This window comes from Perognathus longimembris, chromosome 6 (assembly GCF_023159225.1).
Source record: "Perognathus longimembris pacificus isolate PPM17 chromosome 6, ASM2315922v1, whole genome shotgun sequence".
Lineage (NCBI taxonomy): Eukaryota > Metazoa > Chordata > Mammalia > Rodentia > Heteromyidae > Perognathus > Perognathus longimembris.
In genome coordinates this window covers 7,275,886-7,290,418 of record NC_063166.1, presented here as the reverse complement: position 1 = coordinate 7,290,418, position 14,533 = coordinate 7,275,886, and the positions used below count along the sequence as shown (strand labels likewise).

General features: G+C 48.2%; 1 protein-coding gene across 3 annotated transcripts in view; it reads left to right on the top strand.

Annotated features, from left to right (window-relative positions):
- Positions 1 to 14,533, top strand: part of Bicral (BICRA like chromatin remodeling complex associated protein) — a 70,849-nt gene that overhangs the window by 51,457 nt on the left and 4,859 nt on the right. For all 3 annotated transcript variants that reach the window (XM_048347758.1, XM_048347759.1, XM_048347756.1), the window contains 6 exons: positions 6,309 to 6,411; positions 7,125 to 7,225; positions 8,896 to 8,957; positions 9,910 to 10,055; positions 11,276 to 11,370; positions 13,466 to 13,568. In XM_048347758.1, the coding sequence (XP_048203715.1) occupies positions 6,309 to 6,411; positions 7,125 to 7,225; positions 8,896 to 8,957; positions 9,910 to 10,055; positions 11,276 to 11,370; positions 13,466 to 13,568 (610 nt within the window). The remainder of the gene's footprint in view (positions 1 to 6,308; positions 6,412 to 7,124; positions 7,226 to 8,895; positions 8,958 to 9,909; positions 10,056 to 11,275; positions 11,371 to 13,465; positions 13,569 to 14,533) is intronic.

Sequence of the window (14,533 nt, the reverse complement as noted above, 5' to 3'; positions counted from 1 at the left end):
GCCTGGGAATGTAGTTTAGCAGTAGAATGCTTGCCTAGTATACATGAAGCCCTGGGTTCGATTCCTCAGCACCATATATATATATAGAAAAAAGCCAGAAGTGGCGCTGTGGCTCAAGTGGCAGAGTGCTAGCCTTGAGCAAAAAGAAGCCAGGGACAGTGCTCAGGCCCTGAGTTCAAGCCCCAGGACTGGAAAAAACAAGTCCTGGAGCCATATATATTCCCTCTTTTTGTTTTCTTTTTCTGTCAGTCATGGGGCTTGAACTCTGGGCCTGGGAGCTATCCCTAAGCTCTTCAGCTCAAGGTTGGAGCTCTGCCACTTGAGCCATAGTACCACTTCCGGTTTTCTGGTGGTTAATTAGACATAAGAGTCTTTCGGACTTTCCTGCCCAGGCTGGCTTTAAACTAAGATCCTCAGCTCTCAGCCTCCTGAGTAGCTAGGATTACAGGTGTGAGCCACCAGCTCGGGCTATGGCATTTATATTTTAAATGCACTTAGATTTAATGACCTCTTTCTTTAGTTTCTTCTTCTTTAAAGTAGGTCTCATTAATCAGCTTTTTGCTGGGCCAGTCCCTGCTAAAAAGTCCATAAAACTTATCTCCAATTAACCAGCAAAAAGGCACAAATAAAGCTGCAGCTCAAGTGGTATAGCACTAGCCTTGAGTGATAAAGCTAAGGAACAGCACAAAAAGAGTCCCAGACTGTTTCTGCCTTAGCTGGCTTCAAACCATGATCCTCAGCTCTCAGCCTCCTGAGTAGCTGGGATTATAAGCGTGAGCCATCGGAGCCCACCTTGCTTCCTGCTTTTTTTTTTTTTTTTTTTTTTTTAGTAACATTATGAGCCTTTGTGGTTGTTTTTGTTATTGTTTTAGGCTCTTTTCATGTGTTTTTTTGTTTGCTTGTTTTTTGGGGTGGCGCTTGACCTCAGGACCTGGGCACTGTCCCTGAGCTCTTTTGCTCAAGACTAGAGCTCTCCCACTTTGAGCCACAGTGCCACTTCTGGTCAGACTTTCCTGCCTGGGCTGGCTTTGAACCATGATCCTCAGATCTCAGCCGCCCGAGTAGCTAGGATTACAAGCATGAGTCACCAGCGTCTGGCTTTTTCATGTTTTTTGTTTTTGTTTTGTTTTCTGGTCCTAGGGTTTGAATTTAGGACCTGGGCTCTGTCCCTGAGCCTCTGTGTTCGAGGCTAGTGCTCTACCACTTAAGCCGCAGCGCCACTTCCTGCTTTTTCTATTAAACAACTTTTTATTACAGTCCTTAAGCATAAAGGGAGAGGAAAAGACAGTGGTAATGATCTCCTGGCCTTAGCAACTACTGTACTTCACCAGCTCTGACTCTCATCCATTCCCACCCCCCTCCCCTGTGCGCATGTAAAGTGAATCAGACATGTCAGTTCATGTCATGTTTCGGTGTGAGAGCAGGTTGCCCCAAGTTGGGTGGCGGAGGCCTGTGGGAGCTGGCTCCTGTACTCCTGACATACCTCCTTCGCCAGCTACGTCCTTGCTGGATGACCCAAGAGAGCACATTGAAGCAACCCAAAAGCACGCTTTCTCTAAGCAGCCTGGGAACTGAGAATAACGTACAAGGTTGACATTTTGCTATAGATGGATCAAAATTCAAAAGTCAGTGTTTAAACAAGGTTCAGCAGCATTTAGCCTATCAAACAAAAGCAAAAAGTTGTTATAGATCATCTCCTTAAGTCTCTAAAAGACTTGGTAAATTTGTAGTTTCTTTTTTCTTTTTTGCCAGTCTTGGGGCTTGAACTCAGAGCCTGAGCACTGTCCCTGGCTTCTTTTTGCTCAAGGCTAGCACTCTACCACTTGAGCCACGGCGCCCTTCCTGGCTTTTTCTTATATGCAGTGCTGAGGAATTGAACCCCGGGCTTCATGTGTACAGGGCGAGCACTCTACCCCTAGGCCATATCCCTGGCCCCAGTTTGTAGTTTCTTGAGAACAGATGAGCCCCTCTGGTGGAAAGGTGCTTTGGGTGTCAGAGCGCAGCAGGATGGAGTGGAGTTCTCCAGCCCCGCCCACCCTCCCCAAGCCCCACCTCTCCCAGGCCAGCTCGCCTGCCCTTATTATATTTTCGGGTATCTAGATTTGCTTCAACATCTGCCAGTCAGGGTGGCTCACCTGTGTAATCCCAGCTCCTTGGGAAGCAAAGGCGAGAGGATTGTGAGTTAGGGAAAGTCTATCAAAACCAAAATAGAAACAAAAGGTCTGGGGCTATGGCTTAAACATGCTTGCCTACAAGGCACAAGCCTTCCTGGGCTCCATCCCCTGTCCTGCATTGGGAAAAAGCTACATGTTGTTGATTTATTTCTTCCTTCCTGATTCTTTAATACATTACCAGAGCCTGTAAATTCTTCCTGGAAAACGTCATATCCATTTTTTCCAATGATGAATCTCTTAGTGCCGGGCAGTGCCGGGCTGTGCACATTGCCTCTGCTTCGTGGGGCCGTGAGCGCCACTACCGGTTCCGTGTCACAGTCGAGGAGGTGGAGGTCCAGAGTGTGTAGAGTGCTCGCCTCGTATACATGAGGCCCTGGGTTCCATTCCTCAGCACCACATATACAGGAAAGGCCAGAAGTGGCGCTGTGGCTCAAGTGGCAGAGTGCTAGCCTTGAGCAAAAAGAAGCCAGGGCCAGTGCTCAGGCCCTGAGTCCAAGGCCCAGGGCTGGCAGAAAAATAAAGAAGAGGCGGAGGCGACTCATTGGTCCAGCCCAGCAGCACAGGGTTGTGTGGCCTCAGCCCTGCCTTAGGCTCTGCGCCCAGTTTGTTTCCTCTTCTCTAACACGAGGAGCTTGGCTGTTGTGGAATAATCCAGGGAGCTTTTCAGAAATATAGATGCTTGAAGCTCACTCCCATCAATTCTCGCTTAAACAGCCTAGAGAAAGGGTGTCAGCGCCCAGCCCTTCCCCAAAGCTCCCTGAGTGCTTCTAAAGTGCAGCGGGGTGGAGAGCCAGCAGGCCGTTCCAGCCTCACGGCGCCTCCCGAGACACTGGGACCGCCGGCCAGCCATTCCTCCGCCTCCAGTCTCTACCCAAATGCGGACTCCCACCACATCCATCCTCCTGAAACGTTTACAGGGCACCCGGAGTACCCCAACATGTAGAGACGGACACCAAAGGCACGGGGCAAGGGAGGGGAAGACCTAGGGAGAATGGCAACAGGCAAGGCGCCACTGCAAAGCCTGTGAGCGAAGGCCGGGCACACGCGCTTCCACCAAGAGATGCCATGCTGTGGCGACTGAGGAGAGAAGGGGAGCAGGAGGAGAAGCAGCGGTGCCTGACAGCGTGGTAGCTACAAGGATGTACGAGGATCATGGTTCGAAGCCAGCCTAGGCAGACAAATCCAAGAGACTCTTATTTCTAGTTAGCTAACAAAAAGCTGAAAGTGGAGGCACGGCTCAATGGGTACTACACCAGCCAGCCAGCCACTGAGTTAAAACCCAGTGCCCCGGCACAAGAAGGAAAGAATCAAAACATGAAATTCTAGTAAGCGGGGAGGCAAACACAAGATTGTGAGTTCTAGGCCAGCTTGGGTTATAGAATAGCAAGACCCTGTCAAAAACAAATCAAGGGGGCTGGGGATATATGGCCTAGTGGCAAGAGAGCTTGCCTCGCATACATGAAGCCCTGGGTTCAATTCCCCAGCACCACATATACAGAAAACGGCCAGAAGTGGCGCTGTGGCTCTAGTGGCAGAGTGCTAGCCTTGAGCAAAAAGAAGCCAGGGACAGTGCTCAGGCCCTGAGTTCAAGCCCCAAGACTGGCCGAAAAAAAGAAAAATCAAACAAGCTGGGTACCAGTGGCTTACACCTGTAATTCTAGCTACTCAGTTAGCTAAGATCTGAAGATGGCACTTCAAAGCCAGGCCAGGCAGGAAAGTCCATGGGACTCTCTCTCTTTTTTTTTTTTTTTTTTTTTTTTTTGCCAGTTATGGTGCTTGAACTCTGGGCCTGAGTACTGTCTCTGAACTCTTTTTTTTTTTTTTTTGGCCAGTCCTGGGCCTTGGACTCAGGGCCTGAGCACTGTCCCTGGCTTCTTCCCGCTCAAGGCTAGCACTCTGCCACGTGAGCCACAGCGCCGCTTCTGGCCATTTTTTCTGTATATGTGGTGCTGGGGAATCGAACCTAGGGCCTCGTGTATCCGAGGCAGGCACTCTTGCCACTAGGCTATATCCCCAGCCCTCTGAACTCTTTTTTGATCCAGGTTAGCTCTCTACCATTTTGAACCATAGCTTCACTTCTGGTTGTTTGTTTGTTTTTGAGTAGTTAATTGGAGATAAGAGTTTCTCAAGGACTTTTCTGCCTGGGCTGACTTCAAACCACAATCCTCAGATCTCAGCCTCCTGAGCAGCTAGGATTATAGGCTTGAGCTTGGATTATGGCCTGTGAGAATGTTATCTCCAAATTACCAGCTGGGGATATGGCCTAGTGGCAAGAGTGCTTGCCTCATATACGTGAGGCCCTGGGTTCAATTCCCCAGCACCACATATACAGAAAATGGCCAGAAGTGGCCCTGTGGCTCAAGTAGCAGAGTGCTAGCCTTGAGCAAAAAGAAGCCAGGGACAGTGCTCAGGCCCTGAGTCCAAGGCCCAGGACTGGCCAAAAAAAAAAAAAAAAAAAATCCAAGTCCAAATTACCACCAGAAAACCAGAAGAGGCAATGTGGTTCAAAAGGGTAGAGCACTAGCCCTAAGCAAAAAGAGCTCAGGGTCAGCTCTCAGGCCCTGAGTTCAAGTCCCATGACCAACAAAAATAAAAAAGCAAGATGCAACTCGAACAAATCATGTTAAGTGAGCTAGTCCATACTCAGAGATACAAGTATGTGCCATTCTCTAAAATCTAAAATGCGTTGGGATGTGACAAATTATATAGGATTCAAGGAGAGAAGCACAAAGGTGCAATGCCTAAGTTCCTCTTCATATTTATATGAAATACTTAAACTTGAAGATATGGAAACAAAAGACCTTTTTTTTTTTTTAGTTTTTAGTGTCTGATGATTCTGTCTTCTCTACCTTATGTAGGGTGTAGTCATATGTATATCTTTGGGAGAGTGAGGAGAGCACAGAAATGGAGGGAAAGGATGAGAAAGTGGAGCTCAATGGACATGAAGGGAAGTGAACTCTACCACTCATGCATGGAGATGGGAGGGAGGGGCAGAGAGAGAGGGAACAAGACACTGTACACAAGGAAACTGATTCATTTCCTGACTCGTGTAATTGTTATCGCTCTGCATATTACCTTTATCATAACAATAAAGTAAATTAAATTTTAAAAAGGATTTTCAGGTAATAAAGCAAGCAAGCACTGTAGGACTGATGCTATAGCTCAGTAATAGAGTATTTACTAACTAGCCTGCCAGATCCTTGAATTTGATCCCCATCACAACACAGGTAGGTAGGACAAATGGTTTTTAAAGGCAAGAAAAACTTTGTTCTTAAACATCATCCAGTTGATGTTTATAGAAAAGAAGCATACAGGCTGAGCACTGGTGGCTCATGCCTATAATCCTAGCGACTCAGGAGGCTGAGATCTCAAGACCATGGTTCAAAGCCAGCCCAGGCAGGAAAGTCCCTGAGACTCTTATCTCCAATTAACTACCGGAAAACCAGAAATGGCACTGTGGCTCAACTGGTAGAGTGCTAGCCTTGAGCTGAAGAAGAGCTCAGGGACAGTGCCCAGGCCCAGAGTCCAAGCCCCACGATTCAGAGAGAGAGAGAGAGAGAGAGGAAGCATACAACAACTATACAATTGGATTAATTTTCCTTATTATCATTTTGTCCGGCTAATATTAAATTGAATTTACATTTCCTGATTATTTGCCAGTTGAAGTTGGTGTGGCACAAAGTAGAGCCACACCAGGAAACAGGAATTAAATGTACTTAAAACCTTCTGCAGAGCAAAGCAGTGGTCTGGACAGTGAGCCTCCTGAGCAGTCCTGAGACCGTGCAGGCCCCATGTGGGGACTGGCAGTCAGACTCATGAGTGGACCGGGACACAGGCTAAATTCCAGCGTACCACAAACCAGTTCCAGGGGCGAGAAAACAGTGTGCTCACCGCATGTCTACTGAAGGATGCTGAGAGGTTCTGTGCGCTTGTAGATTTTAGGAGATGTGCTTTGCCAAATTCTCTCAATGCATCCAAAGAGTCATGCTTTGAACATTTTCGTTTGTTCTGTAATCTAACCAGGAAAAAAAAAGTCATATAGGCTCTGAGAGGCTTGGCTGGCATTTAAAGTAATTAATTCCGATTTCTAATGATGCAATTGATGGTTTCCCGTCTTGATTATATGTTCCACAGGCTCAGAAAAAAAGCTTGAACCAGACCTCCCCCATTTCCACTTCCAAGACGGCCGACAGCCTGCGGCCCACGCAGATCCCCGGGCTCTTGAACACACTGCCAGGTCAGGCCTCCCTGCAGGGGCCCCCACACCTGCCCGCCCCCCCACACCCGGCCACACTGGGGAGCCCGCTGACACAGTCCCCCCCACCCTCCAGGCACGCCTTCCTCTACCTGCCCCCCGAAATGCTGCACCACGCTCATGTAATAGACTATGAGTGACGGTGACAGGCACCGCCACCTTGTGTCACTTGTAATGCCGTCATGACGCAGCAAATTGTGTGGACGCATGTCTGGGGGTGGGGGGGCACCTGTGGCTCTGCACTGCGTCCACATGGTGCTCACAGTGCTCTCTGCACACAAGGGAACCCGCTCCTGACGCTGAAAACGCCACGAGTTATAGCTACCCACCACGAGGCTCAGACCCCAGGGAATTCAAAGACGCTGTGGCTTCTGGGTATTACCACTCATTCGATTTGGTTATTCTTATTACCTAAGCAAACCCTTACCTCTGCCTCTGGAGCTTGTAAACCAATGTCCTTCTCTGCTACCTTCCTCAGAGCAAGCCTCCACGAGAAAGAGACCCCCTTCAAGAGCTGGTGGCATGGTCTAAAAAGTAATGCTTCTGCCTAGCAAGCAAGAGATTCTGAATTCAAATCCTCCCAGTACTGCCAAAAGAAAAAAAAACCCTCTCAAAATATTTGGTTCTTTTCACACGTTGGGCTGTAGGGGACTTGATTTTCCATTCCCATGGCACACTGTCTTCTGTTCTCACAGGGCAGGATTCTGCAAGCAAAGTTCTGCCGGTGTCCTTAGGGAACTCCCAGGCACAACAGGAGAAAGCAGTTGGATCATCTCCTGGCCAGCCAGCTGTGCAGGTAGAAGGCGATTTGCATAGCCCGCCCTTCATTAGCATAGCTAGTGGAAGTGTGGTCCTGTTGGCTGCTCTGTGCTTGCTCGCCTGCGGGAGCTGGGGAGGGTGGGGAGCTCAGTGGACAGCACTGCCCAGTACAGGCAAGGACCTGGAGTCGATTGCCAGTTTACATATACATGTATATGTAAACACACATGTAGTGGTGTGTGTGTGTGTGTGTATGTGTGTATACCAGTAGCCAACACACAAGAAAGGCCCTCATAGCATCTGATCATAGAATTGTTATCAAAATAAACTCCAAGAAATGGAAACAAGAGGTTTTTTTCTTTGTAGCTGTTTTTGTTTTCTTTTTTGTGTCTTTTTGTTCCTTTATCTGTCTGGGGGGGGGCACAGAAATGGAGGGACGAAGTGTGAACAAATGCAGTAGTGGTACTTGCTAGACACTATGTTGAAATGAACTATACAGCCAGATGCTGGTGGGTCACGCCTGTAATCCCAGCTACTCAGGAGCCTGCGATTTAAGGATCATGGTTCAAAGCTGGTCCAAGCAGTTCATGAAACTCTTATATCCAGTTAAGCACCAGAAAACCAGAAGTGGACCTGTGGCTCAAAGTGGTAGAATGCTATCCCTGAACAGAAAAGCTTAGGGACAATGCCCAGGCCCTAAGTTCAAGCCCCATGACCAACAAAAAAATAAAAATGAACTATACAACTTCTGGGTAGGGTGGGAGAGAAAATCTGAGAAAGCAAGTCAAGAGGTGACGTCGTTCAAAAAGAAATGTACTCTTACCAGGTGCTGGTGGCTCAGGCCTGTAATCCTAGCTACTCAGAAGGTTGAGATCTGAGGATCGTGGTTCAAAGCCAGCTCAAGCAGCAGAATACTTGAGACCTTATCTCCAATTAACCAGCAAAAAGCCAGAAGTGAGCTGTAGCTCAAGTGGTAAAACAACAGCCTTGAATGGAAAAGCTAAAAGAGAGTGCCCTGGCACTGAGGTTAAGTCCCAGTACCAACGTACATACAAAAAATTCACACATAGGACCCAGGTGTCTAGGGCTCATGCCAGTAATCCTGGCTATTCAGGAGGCTGAGATCTAAAGATTACAGTTTGAAGTTAGCCTAGGCAGAAATATCTGAGACTATCTCCAATTAAGCAGAAAAGGCAAGACTGTCGGTGTGGCTCAAGTGGTAGAACAACAGCTATGAGCCGAAGAAGCAGAAGAGTATGAAGTCCTGAATTCAAGCTCCCATATCCAGCATGAAAAAAAAAAAAACCATAGTGATGCTTTTGTAGCGGTAGTTGAGGACTCAGGTTTTTAAGTACAAACTGGGCTAGGTACGGTGGTACGCATCTGTAGTCTCAGCTACTTGGCCATAGGATCATGTGAGCCTAGGAGGTGCAGACTAACATGGACAACACAGTGAGACCCCATGTCTAACAAAAAATAACCAGCTTGGTCCTCCTGAGGACCTGATAGTCTGGCTTCCTGTAATCTTAACTTGACAACTCCGCTACTTGGAGTCCGCCATGCTTGCTTATTTCGTTTGCATTGAGTCACATTCTAGAATGTGCTGTGGATGGCACAGACACGCGGGAGACAGTGAGTTTTACTTGGAACTGTGTTCTGCTGTTTCTTCTACAGAAGGAACTAACAGGAGCTGTGCTTTGTTTCTAGGTGGACAGTCATTCAGGAGGACAAAAGCGGCCGGCTGCGAAACAGCTAACTAAAGGAGCTTTGTGAGTTACCTTTGGCAATGTGAATTAATTTTTCATTTTGCTGTGGGTCCCCAAGCCTTAGTAAACATTCTACAGAAACAAGGTTGTAACAGTGAATTTACTCACCTTTTTTTTTTTTTTTTTTTGCCAGTCCTGGGCCTTGGACTCAGGGCCTGAGCACTGTCCCTGGCTTCTTCCCGCTCAAGGCTAGCACTCTGCCACCTGAGCCACAGTGCCCCTTCTGGCCGTTTTCCATATATGTGGTGCTGGGGAATGGAACCGTGAGCTTCCTGTATAGGAGGCAAGCACTCTTGCCACTAGGCCATATTCCCAGCCCTTACTCACCTTTTAAAAATGGACTTTGAGCTGGGTGCCGGTGACTTACACCTCTAATCCTAGCTACTCAGGAGGCTGAGCTCTGAGGATTGCAGTTCAAAGTCAGCTGCAGCAGGAAAGCCCGTTTAACTACCAAAAAGCCGGTAGTAAGTAGAGCTGTAACTCAAATGGTAGCATGCCAGCCGTGGGCACAAAAGCCCAGGGACAGTGCTCAGGCCCCGAGTTCAAGTCCTAGGACCTGCACCAACATAAAAGCACTTAAGCACGTTGAAAATGTTTTCCTAAGGTTTGTTTTCTGTAGAACCTGCACAGGTGCAGTAGGTTGAGCCTGCTGTATACTCCGTCGCTCTTTGGAGTTCTTTGTCTTTCTCTCTGAGACGGGGCTGGCCGAGCTCCTGTGCTTGGCGCAGCAGTGTGCATGTGGGCTCGCTGGCCAGTGCTCCGCCTGCGCCCACACACCAGGGCTCCCCAAGCCAGGGTCATGGTGACAGTAGACCCAATGGAACAGGAGCAGACAAGACTGCTATGAAGTGACACTCCCGTAGCCCTGATTTCCTTTGCATGCTAATAAACATCAAGGTTAGATTTGATATCCTAACGTGACTCTCCACTGAGCCCGGCCATTTCTCCTCTGAAGCATCCTGCAGCAGCTTCAGAGGGACCAAGCCCACGCCGTGACGCCCGACAAAAGCCAGTTCCGCTCGCTGAGCGACGCCGTGCAGAGACTGCTCTCCTACCACGTGTGCCAGGGTTCCACGCCCACTGAGGAAGACCTGAAGAAAGGTAACCAGGCAGAAAAGCAAGGGCAGGGCCGCTCCCAGCTGGTGGATGCAGGGCGCCCATTTCGGGCCTAGCCTGTCCCCGACTCACATGCTTGCTGGCGCCTTGCGCTTCTCACGATTCCGTGAGGAATCCTCACCTGCCTTTGCGACTCCCGGACAGCTCGGGACCTCAGGAAGGGTGAACAGAAGCATGGCCGGGCTGCCTCTGCCGATGGCACGGCCAGGCCCGGCTGCATCTGAGCCTAGGCGGTGCCCCTGGCTGCTCAGTGCTAGTAACTAAGTACCCCTGTCCCCCAAAACATCACCCGAGTGATCTAGGGGTTGGCTAGATTTCAGGATACTGACATAAACATTAGGGATCACCAGAGTCTTTCTCCCACTCTACAACTCCACCCATCCCGCTGCGCCTCTTGGGTAAGCCCAGAGACCATCAGTGCCCTCCACTCTTGTCCAGCGTTTGACCCCAGTGGGACGGTGCTGAGAAGGGTAAATTAGAAACTGTGAAGTCTTTGAGCCTAGAGGACAAAGGACAGAGCCACAGGCAGTGACCGCTGAGGTGTCGGGCAGGTTGTGTCTTTGCGTGAAACTCTTCCACCTCACCCAGACCGTTAGACTTCATTGCCCAACCTTTTCAGCTTTTCATACTGTTGGAAAGAAGTGAGGTCTGCGGTCCTCTATTATTAATATCTGCCCCTGACAGCGCCAGAGGCTCACACCTGTAATCCTTGCTACTCTGGAGGCTGAGATCTGAGGGTCATGATTCAAAGCCAGCCCAGGCAGAAAAGTCCACGAGACTCTTATCTCCAATTAACCAGAAAAAAAGCTGGAAGTGGAGCTGAGGCTCAAGCTGTAGAGACTTGAGTGAAAAAGCTAAGGAAGAGCACAATACACTTGAGTTTAAGTCCTACCACTGGCACCAAACAAAAACAAAAAACAAGAGAGAGAAAAGACCTAAGCTGGGAATGTGGCTTAGCGGTAGAGCGCTTGCCTAGCATGCATGAAGCCCCAGGTTTGATTCCTCAGAACCATATAAGAAGAAAACGCTGGAAATGGTGCTGTGGTTTAAGTGGTAGAGTGCTAGCCCTGAGCAAAAGAAGCTTAGGGACAGTGCCCAGGCCCTGAGTTCAAGCCCGCACTGGCAAAAAAAAAAAAAAAAAAAAAAAAGGAAAAGACCTTGGATCATTTATTCACTGACTATTTTTTCTTCCTCTCTTTTTAAAGTGGACAATGAATTTGAAACAGTTGCCACTCAGCTCCTAAAAAGGACCCAAGCTATGCTGAACAAATACAGATGCCTGCTTCTAGAAGATGCCATGGTAAAGTTGTGATTCTAAGTCTGTTTGCCTTTGCATCTGCATGTCCAGAGCTACCTGGAAGAGAGAAAATGCTCAGGGAATTGCATTCCTAGCATCTAGTTTTAAAAAGCACTGATATTTAACACTGTAGCAAAATGTACACTTAGATGTTCCTATAAATGATGACAGCTTACATTTGCTGTCACAACCAATTCTGTTTTCTTGTTTAACAAATAAGGAATCACTAAGTGAAATAAGCCAAACGTAGAAGGACAGCAGCGCGTGGTGTCGTTCCTGTGTGGAACGTGAAAAGTGGGTCCCGTGCCTCAGAGGTTGAGCCATCCCTTGAGCGGTGGAGGTCCTGGGTATGGGACTGAGCGTTCCCAGAGGCTGGGGCCGAGAGAGGGGAGGGGAAGCAGGGACGGGGAAGGCTGGCCAGGGTGTGCTGAGCTGCGGTGGGATCCGAGCCAGCCACTGTAGTCGTGCGTTTCCCAGCGAGGTGAGTGTGGGTGACATTGTAGGCGGTATCTCACGAGCCCGGAAGGACTTGGAGGGCTCTCAGAGAACAGAGAAGTGCTTGAAGGAGATACGTTTAAACTGCTGGCACAGTATCTGCACATACTGAAAAATCGTAGGTGCTTCATTCAAATATATAGCTTTTTAGTACTTTTAGGTATCAGTTAAAAATTAATTTAAAAAAAATGACACCAGGCACCGGTGGCTCACACCTGTAAGAAATGCTAGCTATTCAGGATGCTGAGATCTGAGGATCATGGTTTGAAGCCACCCTGGGCAAGAAAGTCCGTGAGACTCTTATCTCTAATAAAGTATTCACTGGAAGTGGCGCTGTGGCACGAGTGGTAGAGGGCTAGCTAGCCTTGGACACAACCAGGCTCGGGGACAGAGCCCAGGCCCTGAGTTCAAGCCTCAAGACCAGCCAAAAAACATTATTTTTCTTCTTAAAGGCTGGGTGTGCTGGCATCTCAGCACTCAACAGGACTAAGTTCAAGATCAGCCCAGGCAAAGTTAGTGAGCCCAGCATTCAAAGCCAGCCCAGATGAAAGAGTACATGAGACTTTTATCTCCAGTTAACCAGCAAAAAGCAAGAAGGGTAGCTGTGGCTCAAGTTATAGAGAACCAGCCTTGAGCATGAGGGCCAAGTGAGAGCCCCAGTATAGACACACACACACACACACACACACACACACACACACACACACGATATTGTGAATATATGTAATTGGTTTTATATATTTCCTTGACAGTTTTTTCTGAAACAGACTTAGAGACAATCACAAATGGCCAACTCTGCCATTTGTGAAGCAGGAATACTGATTTTGTCAAATAAGCTTAGATCTTCCATGAAGCCAACGAGACCCAGAAATTTAAGATTTGACTATTAAGCAAAGCCCTGCTAAAAGCGAAACTGCAACTAAAACATAGCTGACTGTAAAGTAAAAGGGCATTCTTAAATACATTAAGTAGAGGAGGACAAGAAAGGTATGTTCAAAAAAATAAAGGAAGAAATACCTATATGATGTATGTGCAGTGTGTTCCTAGAACATCTCTGGGAGAGGACTGTGTGTGTGCCAGTACTGGGGCAAAACTCAGGGCCTCACGTTCTCACTCAGTTTTCTTGCTCACGTGGTGCTCTACCACTTCAGCCATGCTTCCAGTTCTAGCATTTTGCAGGGAAACTGGAGACAGCCTTGAGGATTTCTTCGCCAGGGCTGGCCTCGAGCGCCAGGCATTGGATTTCCTCCGCCTGGGTAGCCACCAGCATGAGGCTGGGTGGGGCTGTCTCCAGGGAGAGGCGCCCGGTGACAGCCCGTGCGCTGGGACGTAGAAAGGAAAGCTCTTCGCCGCCCTGCTTTGGAATTTGTACCAATATGTACATTTCTTTAAAAAACAACAACTGTTGACCAAGAAGCATTGTACTGAAAACTTGACTTATGGAACTGTAACCCCTTTGTACAGCTACTTCATAACATTTTTTAAAACATTAAAATGCATCTTATGTGACTAGATGGGACCCGACCGGAACCTTGATAGCAAATTGTCCTGATTGTGTGCGCGGATTTAAAGGCCTCGGAAATGACTCGCTTCTCCTTTGCAGCGGATCACTCCCTCTGCCGAGATGGTGATGATCGACAGGATGTTCACCCAGGAGGAGAGAGCGTCGCTCTCCCGAGACAGGCGTCTGGCACTCGTAGACCCTGGTAGGAAATGGCGGTGTGGAGTAGCAAGGCCCCAGGGCCCTTTGGGACATCTGTATAAACTGACCCTGGGGTGAGACCAGAAGGCAGAGCATGACTTCTGAGAAGAAAATTTAAAAACCTAGATAGAACCAGGCTCAGGGGGCCCAATCCTATAATTCTAGCTGCTCAGGAGGCTGAGATCTGAGGGTCAGGGTTCAAAGCCAGCCCAGGGTGTACAGTCCATGAGATTCTATCTCCAATAAACTACTCCCCCAAAAAGGCAAAAGAGGAGCTGTGTTTTAGTAGTAGAGTACTAGCCTTGAGCAAAAAGAAGCTCAGCATCCAGGCCCTGAGTTCAAGCCCCAGGACTGGCACCACAAAAACCAACCAACAAACAAACAAAACGCTAGAGTTGAGAGCAGTGTATGAGTACTCTGGAACATCTCTGGTCTAAAATCCAACCTGGCTGGGCACTGGTGTCTCATGCCTGTAATCTCAGCTACTCAGAAGGCTGAGACCTGAGGATCCTGGTTCAAAGCCAGCCCAGGCAGGAAAGTCCATGAGACTCCCCTCTCCCATTAACCACCAGAAAACCAGAAGGGGAGCTGTGACTCAAGTGGTAGAGCGCTAGTCTTGAGCTGAAGAGTTCAGAGACAGCATGCAGGCCCAGAGTTCAAGCCCCACCACCAACAACAATAAAAAAGTCCAAACTGGAATATGACATTCAACTACATAATTTTTTTTCTCATTGTAAACTTCAAATGTTCAGCCTCTCCCTGGTCATTGAAAACTAACTTGAAAAGGCTTCAAACAGCAGTTAAACCTTAGCATGTTATTGAAGGTCGTTGTTAGAATGAATGGTCATTGCTATCTTCAGTTTACCATAAGGAGTGAAACAGCCCCAACTACAATCTATGAGTTGTGATGATCAACTGAAATACATTCCTCTAATCACATCAGTTTCCTGTCAGCTGAATGCATTTTAA